The sequence below is a fragment of the Atractosteus spatula genome, chromosome 8, assembly GCF_055471065.1.
Source record: "Atractosteus spatula isolate fAtrSpa1 chromosome 8, fAtrSpa1.hap1, whole genome shotgun sequence".
NCBI classification, from domain to species: Eukaryota; Metazoa; Chordata; class Actinopteri; order Semionotiformes; family Lepisosteidae; genus Atractosteus; species Atractosteus spatula.
The window spans coordinates 770,546-793,101 of NC_142713.1; the positions used below are offsets into that span (position 1 = coordinate 770,546).

Below are 22,556 nucleotides of genomic sequence, written 5' to 3' on the forward strand. Positions count from 1 at the left end.
AGAGTGAGAGTGTTTATTAACGTGAGGATCTGGTGCAGAGTGAGAGAGAGTGAGAGTGGTTATTAACGTGAGGATCTGGTGCAGAGTGAGAGAGAGTGAGAGAGAGTGAGAGAGGTTATTAACATGAGGATCTGGTGCAGAGTGAGAGAGAGTGAGAGTGAGAGTGGTTATTAACGTGAGGATCTGGTGCAGAGTGAGAGAGAGTGAGAGTGGTTATTAACGTGAGGATCTGGTGCAGAGTGAGAGAGAGTGAGAGAGAGTGAGAGAGAGTGAGAGAGGTTATTAACGTGAGGATCTGGTGCAGAGTGAGAGAGAGTGAGAGAGAGTGAGAGAGGTTATTAACGTGAGGATCTGGTGCAGAGTGGGAGCCAGTCTCTCCAGCGCCCCTGCCTGGTGCGGACTGCGCTCCTCACCGGCTCGCCGGGAGCAGCTGGGTCCCATCGTGCAGCCTCTCCGGTCCTGGCGCCCCGGGCAGTGGGGACCGGGCCAAGGTCAGGGCTCAGTGTCTCCCTGTGAGCCCTGGGCAGAGCAGAGCTGTGCACTCAAGTTCACGCGGAGGTCGGCGCCGCAGGGTCCGTTCCAGCTGGGGGGTTGGGTTCTGTGAAGACGGCAGATGGGTGAGGGGCCGCTCGTTGAGCTGGGGGGTGTGGGAGAGCTGGTGTGACCGAGCGAGCGCGAGAGCTCTGGGGCCGCTCGTGCCTCAGTGGAGCAGATCATGAACCAAACAGGGACGCGCAGACTCCCCCGAGAGGGGGTCAGTGTATGAGACAGGGGGTCCTGGAGGGGGTCTGAACGGCAGTGGACTGGGAAGCGGTCCGGCGGGACCGGCCCTGTCCTGCGTGGTTCCCTGGGAGCTGCGGTTCCGGTTCTGAGGCCCGCGGGCCGCCGGCTCCCCCACCCCTCCCCCCACGTGAAAGACTGAGAGAAAGGGCACCTGCCACCCCCCCCGTCCTCCGGCAGAACCGGTTCTGCGGGCCCGGCGCCGGCGGGGGGAGAGAGGGCAGGTCTCCGTCCCCGCGGCTCTGGGAGCAGTGTCACGGCTCTCCCCCCCATCGCCTCGCCTCCTCCAGTCTCCCTGCCCACAAGATTGAACACGCACTGCCAGGAAGACATGACACGCCTTCAGAGAGAGAGAGAGAGACACGGAAATGAACATGCTGAAAATCATCACTGAGACGACAACAGAGCCAGCAGAGAGAAACACAGAGACAGACAGACAGGGAAACACTGAGAGAGACAGAAACACAGAGAGACAGACAGGGACAGAGAGAGACAGACAGACGGGGAAACACTGGGAGAGACGGAGAGAGACAGGGAAACAGAGAGACAGAGAGAGAGAGAGACACAGACAGACAGACAGAGAAACACAGAGAGAGACAGAAACACAGAGAGACAGACAGAAACACAGAGAGACAGGCAGAAACAAAGAGAGACAGACAGAAACAAAGAGAGACAGACAGAGACAGACAGACGGGGAAACACTGAGAGAGACAGACAGAGAGAGACAGAGACAGAGATAGGAAAACACTGGGAGAGACAGACAGACAGAGAGAGGGAGACAGAGAAACAGGTAGAAAAACACAGAGAGAGGGAGAAACACAGAGTGAGACAGACAGGGAGAAACCGAGAGAGAGAGACAGACGGAGAGAAGGGATACAGAGAGCCGCAGGAGGAGGAGGACAGGGACAGTCAAGTGCACCGCGATCGAGGGACCTGGTCACTGTCGCGGCTCTGCGGGATGGGGCCAGCTCTCCTGCTGCTGTGTCTGTGCGGCGCGCGGGTCTGGGTAAGTGAGGCGCCTGAGAGCAGCCCGAGGACAAACCTGATCAAACCTGTCTCACAGGGACGTGGAGTAGATGACGGACTGGCGTCCTGTGCCCGCGGCTTGCTGGGACAGACTCCAGCTGAGCTGGACACGGGGCTTAAACCGTGTATGAAAACATCAGAGTTATTAACAGGAGGAGTAGCCTGAGGTTCAGGGACTGTGGCTGCAGTGCTGGTTTCCACAGTGAGAGCAATGCTGAGTGTCTGCTCCTATTCCTGATGGACCTGAGCAACAGGCAGCTGTTTGTCCCGGTGGTCCAGCAGGGAGGACCACCGGACAGCAGGTCTGTTTGCTTCGACGGAGGTGCTCCTGCCACATGGCATGCTGGCTGCTCGGGCGCAGTGGGGCGATGAGCTGTTGCAACCGGGTTTCTGAAGACTAGTTAACGCGCAGACTGAAGCTCGGTCTGCTGGGGGGCAGACTCACCGACCCTGAGCTGATCGAAGAGCAGTCAGCGTTGACCGCAGCAGGAAGCTGCAGCCGCAGCACAGTGCTGGTGTTGGTCTCAGACATGTACTCAGCGTTTGCCCGTTCGAATCCTCCCAGGCAGCAGGCTGAGCGCGCAGTTTCCCAGACAGAGGAAGTGTAACTGAGGGTTTTTGTGGAAAGCACCGGTCTTCTCAAAGGCTGGTTAGCCTGTGCTCACGATATGGAACCCAAGGTTGTTATCATGCCATGCAGGGGAAACCCTGGTACTTCTGTGTGGGTGAACCTGCAGTCACAAGACAACATGAGAAACAGGGCTGTCCAGTCCTGGTCCTGGAGGGGTCAGTCAGTGTGTCTGCAGCAGGGCTGTCCAGTCCTGCTCCTGGAGGGGTCAGCGTGTCTGGAGCAGGGCTGTCCAGTCCTGGTCCTGGAGGGGTCAGTCAGTGTGTCTGGAGCAGGGCTGTCCAGTCCTGGTCCTGGAGGGGTCAGTGTGTCTGCAGCAGGGCTGTCCAGTCCTGGTCCTGGAGGGGTCAGTCAGTGTGTCTGCAGCAGGGCTGTCCAGTCCTGGTCCTGGAGGGGTCAGTCAGTGTGTCTGCAGCAGGGCTGTCCAGTCCTGGTCCTGGAGGGGTCAGTGTGTCTGCAGCAGGGCTGTCCAGTCCTGCTCCTGGAGGGGTCAGCGTGTCTGGAGCAGGGCTGTCCAGTCCTGGTCCTGGAGGGGTCAGTCAGTGTGTCTGCAGCAGGGCTGTCCAGTCCTGGTCCTGGAGGGGTCAGTGTGTCTGGAGCAGGGCTGTCCAGTCCTGGTCCTGGAGGGGTCAGTGTGTCTGCAGCAGGGTGTCCAGTCCTGGTCCTGGAGGGGTCAGTGTGTCTGCAGCAGGGCTGTCCAGTCCTGGTCCTGGAGGGGTCAGTCAGTGTGTCTGCAGCAGGGCTGTCCAGTCCTGGTCCTGGAGGGGTCAGTGTGTCTGGAGCAGGGCTGTCCAGTCCTGGTCCTGGAGGGGTCAGTGTGTCTGCAGCAGGGTGTCCAGTCCTGGTCCTGGAGGGGTCAGTGTGTCTGCAGCAGGGTGTCCAGTCCTGGTCCTGGAGGGGTCAGTCAGTGTGTCTGCAGCAGGGCTGTCCAGTCCTGGTCCTGGAGGGGTCAGTCAGTGTGTCTGCAGCAGGGCTGCCCAGTCCTGGTCCTGGAGGGGTCAGTGTGTCTGCAGCAGGGCTGTCCAGTCCTGGTCCTGGAGGGGTCAATGTGTCTTGTTGGACCAGGAGGACCAGTGGTTCAGGTCCAGTCTTGTCGGACCAGGAGGACAGCTGGTCCAGTGGTTCAGGTCCAGTTTTGTCGGACCAGGAGGACAGCTGGTCAAATGCTGGGTCATACTATTACAGAGTGTCAATCAGTCTGATTGATCAGTGCAGTTTAATCTTTTTTACAAGAGTTTGGTTTCTCATCAGACCGCACACTGGGAACGTTGTGCGTGTGCGTGTCAGGAGTTAAGTTCCTGGTATTTTCTGTGCGTGTTTCTGAAGTTCATACTGATGTCTGTCCATCAAAGTGCATTCCAGACATCTCTGCCACATTCCTTCTCCACTGTCATCCAGGGAGACCTGTTGTGTGGCTCCGTCTGGCGCTGTTTCCGAGTAACAAAGTGTTTTTCTGTCTCTCGTGTTCCCAGGGCGAGACACTGCGTGAGTATGACTTCGCGAGAACTGGAGACGGGTTACAGCCCTGCTCTGAGGATCTGTCTTCACCGTGAACTCAATGGCTGAAATTGTTGTTCTCCGTGCAAAAACAGCCAAACCCACAATCCACCATCTCACTGTCCTGTCACTACAATCACCATTCTGTCACTGAAATCACTATCCTCTCTCTGAAATCACCCTCTGTCACTGAAATCACTATTCTCTCTCTGAAATCACCCTCTGTCACTGAAATCACTATCCTCTCTCTGAAATCACCCTCTGTCACTGAAATCAGCATTCTGTCACTGAAATCAGCATTCTGTCACAGAAATCACTATCCTCTCTCTGAAATCACCCTCTGTCACTGAAATCACTATCCTCTCTCTGAAATCACCCTGTCACTGAAATCACTATCCTCTCTCTGAAATCACTCTCTGTCACTGAAATCACCATCCTGTCACTGAAATCACTATCCTGTCACTACAATCACTCCTCTGTCACTGAAATCCCTGTCCTGAAATTACTATTCTGTCACTGAAATCACCCTTCTGTACCTGAAATTACTGCCCTGTCTCTGAAATCATCGTTCTGTCACTGAAATCACTCCCCATCTCATAAATCACTCCTTTGTTGCTGAAATCACTGTTGAGTCACTGAAATCACTGCTCTCTCACTGAAATTACTATTCTGTCACTGAAATCATTGTTCTATTGCTGAAAGCACTATTCTGTCACTGAAATCACTATTCTGTCACTGAAAGCACTATTCTGTCACTGAAATCACTATTCTGTCATTGAAATCACAAAGATATCACTTAAATAACAATAACTGCTGTGTCCCTCTGCTCCAGTGCTCCTCTGCTACTTTGGATATTACGTGTGAAGCCCAGTGTCTGTGTGTTTCCACGTCAGCTCAGAGTCTGTATCGTGCATTGTTTTGCAATGTTTTCTCGTTGCCACGTGCGTTCGTATATCTCCGTACCTCTGTGCCTCTCCAGCCGTCCTGCCCAACGTCCAGTCCGTCACGGTGACCGGCCGCTCGGACACTCAGGTCAGCCTGCAGTGGAAGAGAGTGTCCAGTGGCTCGGCCCCTCAGTACTCCTACAGGCTGGAGTTCAGCAACGGCACCAAGACAGACTCCAGTATAACAGACACAGGAGAGCCGGTGACCGCGGTGGTCAGACAGCTCACTGCTGGGACTCGCTACAGCTTCAGTCTCTACACTGTGTCTGAGCAGGGGAACACCAGCAGTGGATTCACATTCTCCACAGTCACAAGTATGTCTCTCTTCCCTCTCTAACTCTCCCTCTGACTGTCTCTCTCTATCCTTCTCTCCCTCCCTCTCTCCCTCCCTCTCTCCCTCTAACTCGCTCTGCCTCTCTCTCCCTCCCTCTCTCCCTCCCTGACTCCCTCTAACTCCCTCTGCCTGCCTCTCTCTGTCTCCCTCTGCCTCTCTCTCTCTCCCTCTGCCTCTCTCCCTCCCTCTCACCTGTTCATGATCACCTGTTTCCGATGAGAAACCGCCCTTGGAGAACCCCCCTGGCACTGTACCTTCATGGCTGCAGAAGCCATAATCGTGCCTTAGTGACTCATGAAGCTCTCCACAGAGCCGCCTGCAATTACTGGAGAAGAGCCTGAGTGGTCCAGTGAGCAAGAAACCAGCACCATTCAGGGCTGTGGCAGACCTGTCGGGTTCTGGGGTCACCAGGGGCTGTATCTGGGAGCCCCCGGCTCATTGACTGCGCCAGACCTCAGTGAGGAAGAGGAGGAGTCCCGAGCTCGGGCAGGCCGCGTTAGCCCTGATCGTGGTCTGCGGTATTTCCCCCAGAGTGAAAACTCCTTTATTTATTTGCAGCATTTATTCATTCTGCCTGGGCCCAGGCCCGTTCGGTCCGGCTGGACGCTGGCTGTGTTTCAGAGCAGCCTGAGCCCTGCTCACTCTCTGCAGATCACCAGCGCCCGCCCTCGGGAAAAACACGTAAGGTCGATGAACTAACTGGCCATTAGCAGAACATCAGGCAGGGGGAAAAACAACAGCTGCTCGTTCAAATACCAGGAATATGTCACCGTCCCTGTGGCCAAACACTAATTGTGTAGTGGAGGTTCCAGTTAGTGAGCAACACATCCAGATACCCCAGTTTCCTGCGTCCTCAGCCAGCTTGAAGATCTGCACACGGTGCTGCTGGGCGCACTGGCGCCCCTGGTGTTCACCCTGAGATCAGATCAGATGAGGATGAGACATTAGAACACACAGCAAGGGAGAAGCCTCTCTGCCAAAGCAGCCCTTCGCCTTGTTACGTTGGGAATGGTCTTTTCTGTGGGGCGCTGAGACACAGAACAACCGAGATTCAAACAGGCGAGTAACCCAGTACACCCAGTACAACCCAGTACAACCCAGTGCTCCATGACGGCGAAGACGGATGCGTTCCAGTGCAGAACACTGCCCCAGCTGCCCTGTCTTCATGGACGGCCGTCAGAACGCACAGCGAGCAGCGATGACAGGGTCAGCTGTGACCCGCGCACCACGCCGAGGAGGAGGAGGGGGGGGGCTTCTTCCTCGGGGGTGACGGCGGCCTGTCTCTCTCTCGCAGCGCTGAACTGCTCCAGCCAGAGCTGGGTCGTGACCGACTCGACCGTGGAGGGCGAGATCGAGGGGCAGTTCAACTTCGCCACCGCCCTGCGCGGGCAGGAGGTGCTCAGCGGCGCCATCGCCGGGCAGCGGGTGTCCTTCTCCGGCCTGAGCCCCGGCTGCACCTACTCCGTGGCCCTGTTCGTGCAGAGCGGCACCCAGGTGCTGGAGCAGTGCTCCCTCAGCCTTTCCATGGGTGAGTCTGACGCCCACCCTGCACCCTGTACCCCCACCCTGTACCCTGTACCCCACCCTGCACCCCCACCCTGTATCCTGTACCCTGTACCCCCACCCTTCACCCCCACCCTATACCCTGTACCCTGCACCCCCACCCTGTACCCCCACCCTGCACCCTGCGCCCTGTACCCCCGCCCTGTACCCTGCACCCCCACCCTGTATCCTGTACCCTGTACCCCCACCCTTCACCCCCACCCTTTACCCCCACCCTATACCCTGCACCCTGTACCCCCGCCCTGTACCCTGTACCCCCACCCTGTACCCTCGCACTCTGGAGACCAGTGGGCTCGTGAACGACTCGCTGGTTGACCCTGCCCACAGCTGCGTGACCTGCGCTCATTCCCTCGGCCGTCGTGGGGACTAGCGAGCAGGAAGGGCGACCGACCTGCGCTCATTCCCTTGGCCATCGCGGGGACTAGCGAGCAGGAAGGGCGGCCGACCTGCGCTCATTCCCTCGGCCGTCGCGAGGACTAGCGAGCAGGAAGGGCGGCCGACCTGCGCTCATTCCCTCGGCCGTCGCGAGGACTAGCGAGCAGGAAGGGCGGCCGACCTGCGCTCATTCCCTCGGCCGTCGAGGGGACTAGCGAGCAGGAAGGGCGGCCGACCTGCGCTCATTCCCTCGGCCGTCGCGGGGACTAGCGAGCAGGAAGGGCGGCCGACCTGCGCTCATTCCCTCGGCCGTCGAGGGGACTAGCGAGCAGGAAGGGCGGCCGACCTGCGCTCATTCCCTCGGCCGTCGCGGGGACTAGCGAGCAGGAAGGGCGGCCGACCTGCGCTCATTCCCTCGGCCGTCGCGGGGACTAGCGAGCAGGAAGGGCGGCCGACCTGCGCTCATTCCCTCGGCCGTCGCGGGGACTAGCGAGCAGGAAGGGCGGCCGACCTGCGCTCATTCCCTCGGCCGTCGCGGGGACTAGCGAGCAGGAAGGGCAGCCAGGGGCTCTGCTGCAACACGGCGGCGTGCAGCACTTCCACAAGGCCGACGGTTTCGCACTCAGTCGCGAATTTGTGAACTGACCTGATTTTGCAGCGGCCAGGCCGAGGGACTGGACCTGCGGCTCCGCTGGCCGGGCTCGGGCCGGGTGTGTCCGGCGCTCCTGGCGCCGCCTGAGCGAGCCCGTCTCTCTCTCTTCCAGACGCCGCCCAGGTGCCGGAGGTCACGGTGCACCTCCTCAGCAGCAGCGAGCTGTCGGTGAACTGGACCAGCGCCCCGGGCTGCGTCAGGCGGTACCGGGCATCCTTCGCTGGGCCCGGGAGGTCCTTCCGGACCAACACCACGGCCACGGGCCTGTACTTCTCCGGGCTGCGGCCCGGCTCCCGGTACACCGCCGGCGTCATCACAGAGGGCGAGGGCAGGGACTCGGCGGAGGTCACGGGCTCCGGAGCGACCTGTGAGTCGGGGCGCCCCCCACCCCTCACCCCTTTCACACTGTCGCACCCCCAAGGGTGGGGGTCACCCTGATCACCCTGCAGGGAGGGCATGAAGAAGGAGCCAGGGGGCGGCACTGCAGCCTCACAGCGCCGGGGCCCTGGGTTCGGCTCCTGGGGTGCTGTCTGTATGGAGTCTGCATGTTCTCCCAGCGTTTTTGTGTATGTGTGCCCTGTGATGGACTGGCCCTGGTGTGTGTGTGTGTGTCCTGTGATGGACTGGCCCTGTGTGTGTGTGTGTGTGTGTGTGTGTGTGTGTCCTGTGATGGACTGGCCCTGGTGTGTGTGTGTGTGTGTGTCCTGTGATGGACTGGCATCCTGTCCAGGCTGTACCTTGCCCTGTGCCTGGTGCTTGCTGGGATAGACTCCTGCTCCCCTGTGAGCCTGAACTGGACACAGAGGTTAGACGATGGGAGAGTCGAAGAAGTTAGTTTAAGGGGAGAAAGTGTCCTAATTTAATCGTGCCTCCTCTGTGCCTCTCCAGCCGTCCTGCCCAACGTCCAGTCCGTCACGGTGACCGGCCGCTTGGACACTCAGGTCAGCCTGCAGTGGAAGAGAGTGTCCAGTGGCTCGGCCCCTCAGTACTCCTACAGGCTGGAGTTCAGCAACGGCACCAAGACAGACTCCAGTATAACAGACACAGGAGAGCCGGTGACCGCGGTGGTCAGACAGCTCACTGCTGGGACTCGCTACAGCTTCAGTCTCTACACTGTGTCTGAGCAGGGGAACACCAGCAGTGGATTCACATTCTCCACAGTCACAAGTACGTCTCTCTTCCCTCTCTAACTCTCCCTCTGACTGTCTCTCTCTCTCAATTCAATTCAATTCAATTCCAGGTGCTTTATTAGCATGACCGATGGGTACAATCAGTGTTGCCAAAGTAAATAAAAATAATAAAATTAACATGGAACAAAACATAAAATAAAAGTAAAATAAAATCTACAGACATATTACAGACATTTACAACAAAGACATATTATAAAATATTGACATATACTGTGGACAGATGGAGCATTATTGGGAGACAGGCTCACTGTTCCTCAGGATGGGAGGCTTCCTTTCACCCTCCAGCTCGTTCTGCGAGGAGAATCGGATTCCGAACAAACGCAGGATTCTCCTCGCCTGCGAGTGTGGTGCTGTAGCCCCTGCAGACTGAAGCTCTAGGGGTCAAAAGGGTTTAAAAGACAAAGAAAACTCTCACGCCGCCCCTGGTCAGTGTAACAGGCGCTGCGCTCTGCCCACAGCGATGGACTGCTCCAGGCAGACCTGGACCACCAAGGGCACGATCGAAGGGGAGATCAAGGGTGAGTTCAACCTCGCCAGCGCCGTTCGTGGGGAGGAAGTGAAGACCAGCAAAATCAACAAAAACAAGATCACCTTCACCGACCTCAGCCCCGGCTGCTCCTACACCATCTTCCTGTACGCCCAGAGTGGAACACAGGTGTTACTGCAGTGCTCCTTGAATAAGACCATAGGTGAGTCTGCTGAGCTCGCAGTGCAGTGTTCATGTACTGGAGTGTCCAGTCAGTGTGTCTGTATGAACCCCTCTCTCTCTCAGTGCAGTGTTAATGTACTGGAGTGTCCAGTCAGTGTGTGTGTATTAACCCCTCTCTCTCTCAGTGCAGTGTTAATGTACTGGAGTGTCCAGTCAGTGTGTCTGTATTAACCCCTCTCTCTCTCAGTTCAGTGTTAATGTACTGGAGTGTCCAGTCAGTGTGTCTGTATTAACCCCTCTCTCTCTCAGTGCAGTGTTAATGTACTGGAGTGTCCAGTCAGTGTGTCTGTATTAACCCCTCTCTCTCTCTCAGTGCAGTGTTAATGTACTGGAGTGTCCAGTCAGTGTGTGTGTATTAACCCCTCTCTCTCTCAGTGCAGTGTTAATGTACTGGAGTGTCCAGTCAGTGTGTCTGTATTAACCCCTCTCTCTCTCAGTTCAGTGTTAATGTACTGGAGTGTCCAGTCAGTGTGTCTGTATTAACCCCTCTCTCTCTCAGTGCAGTGTTAATGTACTGGAGTGTCCAGTCAGTGTGTCTGTATTAACCCCTCTCTCTCTCTCAGTGCAGTGTTAATGTACTGGAGTGTCCAGTCAGTGTGTGTGTATTAACCCCTCTCTCTCTCAGTGCAGTGTTAATGTACTGGAGTGTCCAGTCAGTGTGTCTGTATGAACCCCTCTCTCTCTCTCTCTCAGTGCAGTGTTAATGTACTGGAGTGTCCAGTCAGTGTGTCTGTATTAACCCCTCTCTCTCTCAGTGCAGTGTTCATGTACTGGAGTGTCCAGTCAGTGTGTGTGTATTAACCCCTCTCTCTCTCAGTGCAGTGTTCATGTACTGGAGTGTCCAGTCAGTGTGTGTGTATTAACCCCTCTCTCTCTCAGTGCAGTGATAATGTACTAGAGTGTCCAGTCAGTGTGTCTGTATTAACCCCTCTCTCTCTCTCTCAGTGCAGTGTTAATGTACTGGAGTGTCCAGTCAGTGTGTCTGTATTAACCCCTCTCTCTCTCTCAGTGCAGTGTTAATGTACTGGAGTGTCCAGTCAGTGTGTGTGTATTAACCCCTCTCTCTCTCAGTGCAGTGTTAATGTACTGGAGTGTCCAGTCAGTGTGTCTGTATGAACCCCTCTCTCTCTCTCTCTCTCAGTGCAGTGTTAATGTACTGGAGTGTCCAGTCAGTGTGTCTGTATTAACCCCTCTCTCTCTCAGTGCAGTGTTCATGTACTGGAGTGTCCAGTCAGTGTGTGTGTATTAACCCCTCTCTCTCTCAGTGCAGTGTTCATGTACTGGAGTGTCCAGTCAGTGTGTGTGTATTAACCCCTCTCTCTCTCAGTGCAGTGATAATGTACTAGAGTGTCCAGTCAGTGTGTCTGTATTAACCCCTCTCTCTCTCAGTGCAGTGTTCATGTACTGGAGTGTCCAGTCAGTGTATCTGTATTAACCCCTCTCTCTCTCAGTGCAGTGTTAATGTACCGGAGTGTCCAGTCAGTGTGTGTGTATTAACCTCTCTCTCTCAGTGCAGTGTTAATGTACCGTAGTGTCCAGTCAGTGTGTGTGTATTAACCCCTCTCTCTCTCAGTGCAGTGTTAATGTACTGGAGTGTCCAGTCAGTGTGTGTGTATTAACCCCTCTCTCTCTCAGTGCAGTGTTAATGTACTGGAGTGTCCAGTCAGTGTGTGTATTAACCCCTCTCTCTCTCAGTGCAGTGTTAATGTACTGGAGTGTCCAGTCAGTGTGTCTGTATGAACCCCTCTCTCTCTCTCTCTCTCAGTGCAGTGTTAATGTACTGGAGTGTCCAGTCAGTGTGTCTGTATTAACCCCTCTCTCTCTCAGTGCAGTGTTCATGTACTGGAGTGTCCAGTCAGTGTGTGTGTATTAACCCCTCTCTCTCTCAGTGCAGTGTTCATGTACTGGAGTGTCCAGTCAGTGTGTGTGTATTAACCCCTCTCTCTCTCAGTGCAGTGATAATGTACTAGAGTGTCCAGTCAGTGTGTCTGTATTAACCCCTCTCTCTCTCAGTGCAGTGTTCATGTACTGGAGTGTCCAGTCAGTGTATCTGTATTAACCCCTCTCTCTCTCAGTGCAGTGTTAATGTACCGGAGTGTCCAGTCAGTGTGTGTGTATTAACCTCTCTCTCTCAGTGCAGTGTTAATGTACCGTAGTGTCCAGTCAGTGTGTGTGTATTAACCCCTCTCTCTCTCAGTGCAGTGTTAATGTACTGGAGTGTCCAGTCAGTGTGTGTATTAACCCCTCTCTCTCTCAGTGCAGTGTTAATGTACTGGAGTGTCCAGTCAGTGTGTGTATTAACCCCTCTCTCTCTCAGTGCAGTGTTAATGTACTGGAGTGTCCAGTCAGTGTGTGTATTAACCCCTCTCTCTCTCAGTGCAGTGTTAATGTACTGGAGTGTCCAGTCAGTGTGTGTATTAACCCCTCTCTCTCTCAGTGCAGTGTTAATGTACTGGAGTGTCCAGTCAGTGTGTGTGTATTAACCCCTCTCTCTCTCTCAGTGCAGTGTTAATGTACTGGAGTGTCCAGTCAGTGTGTGTATTAACCCCTCTCTCTCTCAGTGCAGTGTTCATGTACTGGAGTGTCCAGTCAGTGTGTGTATTAACCCCTCTCTCTCTCAGTGCAGTGTTAATGTACTGGAGTGTCCAGTCAGTGTGTGTATTAACCCCTCTCTCTCTCAGTGCAGTGTTAATGTACTGGAGTGTCCAGTCAGTGTGTGTGTATTAACCCCTCTCTCTCTCAGTGCAGTGTTAATGTACTGGAGTGTCCAGTCAGTGTGTGTATTAACCCCTCTCTCTCTCAGTGCAGTGTTCATGTACTGGAGTGTCCAGTCAGTGTGTGTATTAACCCCTCTCTCTCTCAGTGCAGTGTTAATGTACTGGAGTGTCCAGTCAGTGTGTGTATTAACCCCTCTCTCTCTCTCAGATTTCTGTATTATTTGTCTGTTTTGTTTCTTCCTTACAGATGCAGACCCTGTGTCTGGGGTCACTGTCCGCCCTGTGAAGCCTGGAGTGCTGGCCGCCAGCTGGCCGGGCGCCAGGGGCTGTGTCAAACAGTACAGAGTGTCGGTCAGTGGCCCTGCCCTGCACACCTTCACCAAGACCACTACTGGCACTGCTCTGGACATCCCTGACCTGCAGCCTGGCTGCAACTACACTGTAGGGGTCACCACTGAGGGGGAGGGCAGAGACTCCACTGAGGTCACCAGCACAGCCGCTACCGGTGAGTCGCTCGGGGCAACGGGCTGAGCGCGTTCCTCCGCCAGCCGGGCAGTCTCGGTTCTGAACGGGCAGGTGGTTCCGTGACGCGACGGGCCCTGAGGTTTCCGGGCCAGGCGGGTGAGAGCTGCCGGCACAGGGTTGCCTGGGATGGCCCGGGATCGCCCGGGATCACCCTCAGGATTCTCTGGGAGTCTTCGGGGTGGCAGCCGGGTCAGAGGGATGATGAAGGAGCAAGTGGGAGGGAGGGTGTGAGGAGGAGGAGGGTGAACGGCGAGCAGGAGGCTCAGGGAGGCCTGTGGGAGCGCCTCGGGCACCGCGCGGCTCAGCTCAGCGGCTCAGGGGGTCCGGTGGGAGGGAGCCGGGGGTCCTGGTGCGAGCGCGCTGGAGACTCCGGCCCGCCGCTGACCCGGCTCGCCTCTCCCCGCCACAGACGCGCCGGCCGTGTCCCAGGTCACAGCCAGCCCCCGCGGCCCCCACGCGCTGGTCGTCAGCTGGCTCAAGGCGGGGGGCTGCGTGCAGGGCTACGTGGTGTACGCCTCGGGCGCCTGCTCCCCGGAGAGGGCCAAGACCGCGGTCGACACCACGGCGGTGGAGGTCGACGACCTGCGGCCCGGCTGCACCTACACCGTCGCCGTGGCCACCGTGGGACAGGGCAGGAACACCTCTCCCAACGTCACCAGTACAGCCACCACCCGTGAGTCACCGCTGCCGAGACCCCAGACTGGACCGGCGACCTCTGGACTGTAGGGGTACAGTGTGACCCAGACTGGACCAGTGATCTCTGGACTGTAGGGGTACAGTGTGACCCAGACTGGACCGGTGATCTCTGGACTGTAGGGGTACAGTGTGACCCAGACTGGACCAGTGATCTCTGGACTGTAGGGGTACAGTGTGACCCAGACTGGATCAGTGATCTCTGGACTGTAGGGGTACAGTGTGACCCAGACTGGACCGGCGATCTCTGAACAGCAGGGTTACAGTGTGACCCAGACTGGACCGGCGACCTCTGGACTGTAGGGGTACAGTGTGACCCAGACTGGACCGGTGACCTCTGGACTGTAGGGGTACAGCGTGACCCAGACTGGACCGGCGACCTCTGGACTGTAGGGGTACAGTGTGACCCAGACTGGACCAGTGATCTCTGGACTGTAGGGGTACAGTGTGACCCAGACTGGACCAGTGGTCTCTGGACTGTAGGGGTACAGTGTGACCCAGACTGGACTGGCGATCTCTGGACTGTGGGGGTACAGTGTGACAATTTTCATACACAATGCACATTCTTTATGTGGCACCGAACACTGTGGCCCTGGCTCCGTCTCAGCCCGTTCCTGTGTCTCTGCTCTCAGCACCCCAGACTCCGAAGAACGTGACAGTGAAGGACATCACAGGTGACAGAGCCCGGATCTCCTGGGAGCCCATCACAGAGGGAAACTACACGGGCTTCGAGGTGACTTACACTACGTCCAACGGTTCGAGCCAGATGCTCAACGTGTCCAGTACCAGTGTGATACTGGAGGGCCTGACCCCTGGGGAGAATTACAGCACCTCTGTGTCGAGCTACGTCATGGCAGAAGGGACCAAGATTCACAGCTCTGCCGTCACCAGTCATTTCCAAACAGGTAAGACTCCCCAGAAGGACCACTGCCTGGGGTCTCACCATGAACAGACAGTGAGCCTGTCTCTCAGTAATAATAATACAGTGTGTGATCTCCTGTCCCAGCCTGAGGAACAGACAGTGAGCCTGTCTCTCAGTAATAATAATACAGTGTGTGATCTCCTGTCCCAGCCTGAGGAACAGACAGTGAGCCTGTCTCTCAATAATAATAATACAGTGTGTGATCTCCTGTCCCAGCCTGAGGAACAGACACTTAGCCTGTCTCTCAATAATAATAATACAGTGTGTGATCTCCTGTCCCAGCCTGAGGAACAGACAGTGAGCCTGTCTCTCAATAATAATAATACAGTGTGTGATCTCCTGTCCCAGCCTGAGGAACAGACAGTGAGCCTGTCTCTCAATAATAATAATACAGCATGTGATCTCCTGTCCCAGCCTGAGGAACAGACACTGAGCCTGTCTCTCAATAATAATAATACAGTGTGTGATCTCCTGTCCCAGCCTGAGGAACAGACAGTGAGCCTGTCTCTCAATAATAATAATACAGTGTGTGATCTCCTGTCCCAGCCTGAGGAACAGACAGTGAGCCTGTCTCTCAATAATAATACAGTGTGATCTCCTGTCCCAGCCTGAGGAACAGACAGTGAGCCTGTCTCTCAATAATAATAATACAGTGTGTGATCTCCTGTCCCAGCCTGAGGAACAGACAGTGAGTCTGTCTCTCAATAATAATAATACAGTGTGTGATCTCCTGTCCCAGCCTGAGGAACAGACAGTGAGCCTGTCTCTCAATAATAATAATACAGTGTGTGATCTCCTGTCCCAGCCTGAGGAACAGACAGTGAGCCTGTCTCTCAATAATAATAATACAGCGTGTGATCTCCTGTCCCAGCCTGAGGAACAGTGAGCCTCTCTCTCAATAATAATAATACAGTGTGCGATTTCTGGTCCAGTCTGGGTCACACTGTACCCCTACAGTCCAGAGATGGCGGGTCCAGTCTGGACTGGATCATACTGTAATTACGAATGAACCCAACATGATCACTCTAGACCTGGGCTATCCAGGCAGAGTTACAAGGCCATCCTGTTCCCAGTCCTGCCCTCAGTTACTGGACCTGAACTGAGAGAGCCCTCCTCTAGGCTGCCAGACTCTCGTTTCAAACAGAAGAAAAGTGTGCCACGAAGGTGCTGTCCATCGAAAAAACAACATGAGAAACAGGATCATCCGGACATGTGCAAGCACACTCCAAAATACACTCATTGTTTAAAAAGCTGCCAATGTTTCAGCACAAAAGCCTTCATCAGGACAAACTTACTTGTTCGTATTTGTATATCTGTAGCTTACTTGTGCAATTTGGCCAACAAAGCAGTTGTTGTGCTGTGTCCTCTCCATCTGTGAAGAGGCACCACCTACTGCATCTCAACAAAATAGACAAGGAAGTGAGGTCCGTTCATCGCAACCGCCTTGCGTCACAGTTATCTGCGCCTGTGCTCCTGTCACACAGAATTTGCATGTAGCTCGTTAAAGGGTCACACTGAGAGAGAAACCTTTGTCATAAGCCCAACCCACGTCTCTGGAAAGCTCGGGCAATTCTGTGTTTGAGGTTTGGAAGAGCAAAGCAGGGTTTGTCATGAGCTGTGTTTTCTATATGGCTGCACTGTCTTTGAGTTAAACACAGGCGTGTGTGTGGGACTAAACTGCATGTCTGCTGGGTTCTTTACTTTCTTGGGGGGTTAAAAGTTTGGTGTGATTCTAATTTCTTCCTTTTGTGTATCTCTTCTTATTTCTCAGTTCCTGCAGCAAAGGCCTATAACCCAGCAGGTAAGAACAGAAGGGAAACCAGGGAACAGAGGGACAGAGCAGTGAAACAGGAGAGAGATACAAGTGAACAGAGGGACAGAGCAGTGAAACAGGAGAGAGATACCAGTGAACAGAGGGACAGAGCAGTGAAACAGGAGAAACAGGAGAGAGATACCAGTGAACAGAGGGACAGAGCAGTGAAACAGGAGAGAGATACCAGTGAACAGAGGGACAGAGCAGTGAAACAGGAGAGAGATACCAGTGAACAGAGGGACAGAGCAGTGAAACAGGAGAAACAGGAGAGAGATACCAGTGAACAGAGGGACAGAGCAGTGAAACAGGAGAGAGATACCAGTGAACAGAGGGACAGAGCAGTGAAACAGGAGAGATACCAGTGAACAGAGGGACAGAGCAGTGAAACAGGAGAGAGAGATACCAGTGAACAGAGGGACAGAGCAGTGAAACAGGAGAGAGATACCAGTGAACAGAGGAACAGAGCAGTGAAACAGAGAGAGAGATACCAGTGAACAGAGGGACAGAGCAGTGAAACAGGAGAAACAGGAGAGAGATACCAGTGAACAGAGGGACAGAGCAGTGAAACAGGAGAGAGATACCAGTGAACAGAGGGACAGAGCAGTGAAACAGGAGAAACAGGAGAGAGATACCAGTGAACAGAGGGACAGAGCAGTGAAACAGGAGAGAGAGATACCAGTGAACAGAGGGACAGAGCAGTGAAACAGGAGAGATACCAGTGAACAGAGGGACAGAGCAGTGAAACAGGAGAGAGATACCAGTGAACAGAGGGACAGAGCAGTGAAACAGGAGAAACAGGAGAGAGATACCAGTGAACAGAGGGACAGAGCAGTGAAACAGGAGAGAGATACCAGTGAACAGAGGGACAGAGCAGTGAAACAGGAGAGATACCAGTGAACAGAGGAACAGAGCAGTGAAACAGAGAGAGAGATACCAGTGAACAGAGGGACAGAGCAGTGAAACAGGAGAAACAGGAGAGAGATACCAGTGAACAGAGGGACAGAGCAGTGAAACAGGAGAGAGATACCAGTGAACAGAGGGACAGAGCAGTGAAACAGGAGAGAGATACCAGTGAACAGGGGGACAGAGCAGTGAAACAGGGGAGAGAGATACCAGTGAACAGAGGGACAGAGCAGTGAAACAGAGAGAGAGATACCAGTGAACAGAGGGACAGAGCAGTGAAACAGGAGAGAGAGATACCAGTGAACAGAGGGACAGAGCAGTGAAACAGGAGAGAGAGAGATACCAGTGAACAGAGGGACAGAGCAGTGAAACAGGAGAGAGATACCAGTGAACAGAGGGACAGAGCAGTGAAACAGGAGAGAGATACCAGTGAACAGAGGGACAGAGCAGTGAAACAGGAGAGAGATACCAGTGAACAGAGCAGTGAAACAGGAGAGAGAGATACCAGTGAACAGAGGGACAGAGCAGTGAAACAGAGAGAGAGATACCAGTGAACAGAGGGACAGAGCAGTGAAACAGGAGAGAGATACCAGTGAACAGAGGGACAGAGCAGTGAAACAGGAGAGATACCAGTGAACAGAGGAACAGAGCAGTGAAACAGGAGAGAGATACCAGTGAACAGAGGGACAGAGCAGTGAAACAGAGAGAGAGATACCAGTGAACAGAGGGACAGAGCAGTGAAACAGGAGAGAGAGATACCAGGGAACAGAGGAACAGAGCAGTGAAACAGGAGAGAGAGAGATACCAGTGAACAGAGGGACAGAGCAGTGAAACAGAGAGAGAGATACCAGTGAACAGAGGGACAGAGCAGTGAAACAGGAGAGAGAGAGATACCAGTGAACAGAGGGACAGAGCAGTGAAACAGGAGAGAGAGAGATACCAGTGAACAGAGGGACAGAGCAGTGAAACAGGAGAGATACCAGTGAACAGAGGGACAGAGCAGTGAAACAGAGAGAGATACCAGTGAACAGAGGGACAGAGCAGTGAAACAGAGAGAGATACCAGTGAACAGAGGGACAGAGCAGTGAAACAGAGAGAGAGATACCAGTGAACAGAGGGACAGAGCAGTGAAACAGGAGAGAGAGATACCAGTGAACAGAGGGACAGAGCAGTGAAACAGGAGAGAGAGAGAGATACCAGTGAACAGAGGGACAGAGCAGTGAAACAGGAGAGAGATACCAGTGAACAGAGGGACAGAGCAGTGAAACAGGAGAGATACCAGTGAACAGAGGGACAGAGCAGTGAAACAGGAGAGAGATACCAGTGAACAGAGGGACAGAGCAGTGAAACAGGAGAGAGATACCAGTGAACAGAGGGACAGAGCAGTGAAACAGAGAGAGAGAGATACCAGTGAACAGAGGGACAGAGCAGTGAAACAGGAGAGAGATACCAGTGAACAGAGGGACAGAGCAGTGAAACAGGAGAGAGAGATACCAGGGAACAGAGGGACAGAGCAGTGAAACAGAGAGAGATACCAGTGAACAGAGCAGTGAAACAGGAGAGAGAGATACCAGTGAACAGAGGGACAGAGCAGTGAAACAGGAGAGAGAGATACCAGTGAACAGAGGGACAGAGCAGTGAAACAGAGAGAGAGATACCAGTGAACAGAGGGACAGAGCAGTGAAACAGGAGAGAGATACCAGTGAACAGAGGGACAGAGCAGTGAAACAGGAGAGAGAGATACCAGTGAACAGAGGGACAGAGCAGTGAAACAGGAGAGAGAGAGAGAGATACCAGTGAACAGAGGGACAGAGCAGTGAAACAGGAGAGAGATACCAGTGAACAGAGGGACAGAGCAGTGAAACAGGAGAGAGATACCAGTGAACAGAGGGACAGAGCAGTGAAACAGGAGAGAGAGAGATACCAGTGAACAGAGGGACAGAGCAGTGAAACAGGAGAGAGAGATACCAGTGAACAGAGGGACAGAGCAGTGAAACAGGAGAGAGATACCAGTGAACAGAGGGACAGAGCAGTGAAACAGGAGAGATACCAGTGAACAGAGGGACAGAGCAGTGAAACAGAGAGAGAGAGATACCAGTGAACAGAGGGACAGAGCAGTGAAACAGGAGAGAGATACCAGTGAACAGAGGGACAGAGCAGTGAAACAGGAGAGAGAGATACCAGTGAACAGAGGGACAGAGCAGTGAAACAGGAGAGAGATACCAGTGAACAGAGGGACAGAGCAGTGAAACAGGGGAGAGATACCAGTGAACAGAGGGACAGAGCAGTGAAACAGGAGAGAGAGAGAGATACCAGTGAACAGAGGGACAGAGCAGTGAAACAGGAGAGAGATACCAGTGAACAGAGGGACAGAGCAGTGAAACAGAGAGAGAGATACCAGTGAACAGAGGGACAGAGCAGTGAAACAGGAGAGAGATACCAGTGAACAGAGGGACAGAGCAGTGAAACAGGAGAGAGAGAGATACCAGTGAACAGAGGGACAGAGCAGTGAAACAGGAGAGATACCAGTGAACAGAGGGGCAGAGCAGTGAAACAGGAGAGAGATACCAGTGAACAGAGGGACAGAGCAGTGAAACAGAGAGAGAGATACCAGTGAACAGAGGGACAGAGCAGTGAAACAGGAGAGATACCAGTGAACAGAGGAACAGAGCAGTGAAACAGGAGAGATACCAGTGAACAGAGGGACAGAGCAGTGAAACAGGAGAGATACCAGTGAACAGAGGAACAGAGCAGTGAAACAGGAGAGAGAGATACCAGTGAACAGAGGGACAGAGCAGTGAAACAGGAGAGAGATACCAGTGAACAGAGGGACAGAGCAGTGAAACAGGAGAGAGATACCAGTGAACAGAGGGACAGAGCAGTGAAACAGGAGAGAGAGATACCAGTGAACAGAGGGACAGAGCAGTGAAACAGGAGAGAGATACCAGTGAACAGAGGGACAGAGCAGTGAAACAGGAGAGATACCAGTGAACAGAGGGACAGAGCAGTGAAACTGGAGAGAGATACCAGTGAACAGAGGGACAGAGCAGTGAAACAGGAGAGAGATACCAGTGAACAGAGGGACAGAGCAGTGAAACAGGAGAGAGATACCAGTGAACAGAGGGACAGAGCAGTGAAACAGGAGAGAGAGATACCAGTGAACAGAGGGACAGAGCAGTGAAACAGAGAGAGATACCAGTGAACAGAGGGACAGAGCAGTGAAACAGAGAGAGATACCAGTGAACAGAGGGACAGAGCAGTGAAACAGGAGAGAGATACCAGTGAACAGAGGGACAGAGCAGTGAAACAGGAGAGAGAGATACCAGTGAACAGAGGGACAGAGCAGTGAAACAGAGAGAGATACCAGTGAACAGAGGGACAGAGCAGTGAAACAGGAGAGATACCAGTGAACAGAGGAACAGAGCAGTGAAACAGAGAGAGATACCAGTGAACAGAGGGACAGAGCAGTGAAACAGGAGAGAGATACCAGTGAACAGAGGGACAGAGCAGTGAAACAGGAGAGAGATACCAGTGAACAGAGGGACAGAGCAGTGAAACAGGAGAGAGAGATACCAGTGAACAGAGGGACAGAGCAGTGAAACAGAGAGAGAGATACCAGTGAACAGAGGGACAGAGCAGTGAAACAGAGAGAGAGAGATACCAGTGAACAGGGGGACAGAGCAGTGAAACAGGAGAGAGATACCAGTGAACAGAGGGACAGAGCAGTGAAACAGAGAGAGATACCAGTGAACAGAGGGACAGAGCAGTGAAACAGAGAGAGATACCAGTGTGAGTCAGTCAGTGTGCCAGTATTCACTCCTCTCCATCTCACTCTCTCTGCACCAGTGATTGCAGGGGTGGTGATCGGAGGCCTTGTGGTCTTCGCTCTGATCGTCTTCCTCATTCGTCGGAGGAAGACGCGCCGTTTCAGGTACGTTCTGCTGGCTGTGGAGCCCCGCAGTCTCTCTCTGCTGCGTATATAGGGGACACGTCCTGGGCTTCACTGTTTCTTCCAGCTGTGGATTTGGGGATTTGAAACCAGCCGTGCGCTGCTTCCTCTCCCGAACTTCGCATTTAAAACCCGCTGCACTTCCGTCTCTGAAGATGTGCTGAAACAGCCCTCCCCAGCGTGCCTCGAGCGGTGCCGCTAGCAGGCTGGACTGAGCTCTCTGTGCAAGCGCCGAGGGTGAAAGGTCACTCGTGTTAGGGGATCGGCTGTCGAGCGATGGTTCTAACCAGCGCCCGAGTTTCAGACACAACGCTGGTTTCACCTAAGAAAAATCGCATGAGACGATTCTCACAGTCTCACTCCCAGCCAGTGAAGTCGACTTTTCTAAATAACGTTTTCTTTTTTTTTTTTTTAAATCAGAAGCTCTCGTAACACAACATGACCCCCCCCCCGTTCGCACCGAGGAGAATCAATCGCTTGAGCTCGCTAACCGGTTTCTCCCTCCGGGTCCACAGGCGCGGCGGAGACGATCTCGCCGACCAGCTCCTCGATTAAAGCTTCAGGCCCCTGTAATCAAACTCCTCCTGCTCCGACACCGAATCGGACCGATCAGTCACGCTAACAGAAGACCCCCCGTGGAGGTGCTCCCCTCTCCCTGCTGGGGGCGACGCCTCTGCTCCGGGCGGCCCAGACACCCCCCAGCCTCGGGGCGTGCCGGGACCCCGTCTTCTGCCCCGATCTGGGTGCTCACACGATCTCGAACAGGGGCAGGAAGCCCCCATCCTCCTTTCTCTTGATTCTCCTTCCGCTGCCGGACGTGGGGCCTTAAGAATGTTTTCCCGCGAACGGCGTTGTTTGGTGCGAATTTCATTCTTCTTGTTTCAGTTGAAGTTTTTTTCACTTTCCCTTCTGGTTTGATGGGTTGCCTATGTATGAAAATCAGACTAGAAATAAAACTTTGGGCCGGTCTGCTCTGAGTTATGAGTGTTGGGGGGGGGTTCTGTTGGAGGCGCAGGAGCTCAGACGGCCCCCCGGAAGCAGAAAACGAGGCGCTCGGATAGTCCTGGGGTGCGTCTTCCCGAGCCTGGTGGTCTTCCCTGATTTGGGGATTTCTCCCAGACTTTCAGAGCGGGAGGTTGGTCCTTCTGGCCCCGCCTGTCGCTCGGGGCTCGGCCCGCGGCTCGGCTCCGCTCTGGCGGGTTTTAAAAGCGGAACCAGACCGCGACCCGGGACGACACGCACGGCGGCGGAACCGCGCCCTCCGTGACCCACCCGAACCCTCCGCTGGCCTGGTAACAACGAGGCTGATCTGAACTGCGTCCCCAGCTCCTAAAAC

The 22,556-nt window shown here is 54.3% G+C and overlaps 1 protein-coding gene across 1 annotated transcript; it reads left to right on the forward strand.

The window, feature by feature from the left end:
- Window positions 1-1,189: 1,189 nt before the first annotated feature.
- LOC148828967 (tenascin-N-like) lies at window positions 1,190-22,189 on the forward strand. The gene is made up of 13 exons (XM_088923069.1): window positions 1,190-1,786; window positions 3,907-3,919; window positions 4,911-5,189; window positions 6,504-6,737; window positions 7,912-8,166; window positions 8,688-8,966; window positions 9,448-9,678; window positions 12,663-12,920; window positions 13,350-13,613; window positions 14,266-14,538; window positions 16,327-16,356; window positions 21,118-21,202; window positions 21,736-22,189. Exons 1-13 carry the CDS (start codon window positions 1,739-1,741, stop codon window positions 21,773-21,775), a joined length of 2,289 nt encoding a protein of 762 aa, XP_088779195.1. The 5' UTR covers window positions 1,190-1,738; the 3' UTR covers window positions 21,776-22,189.
- The last annotated feature ends 367 nt before the right edge of the window (window positions 22,190-22,556 follow it).

Bases quoted from the DNA above. Each gene is read 5' to 3' on its own strand.
- LOC148828967 (XM_088923069.1), top strand. From the start codon at position 1,739: ATGGGGCCAGCTCTCCTGCTGCTGTGTCTGTGCGGCGCGCGGGTCTGG. The intron at 8,967-9,447 runs GTACGTCTCTCT...CTCTGCCCACAG, and splicing joins CACATTCTCCACAGTCACAA to CGATGGACTGCTCCAGGCAG. The intron at 16,357-21,117 runs GTAAGAACAGAA...TCTCTGCACCAG, and splicing joins AAAGGCCTATAACCCAGCAG to TGATTGCAGGGGTGGTGATC.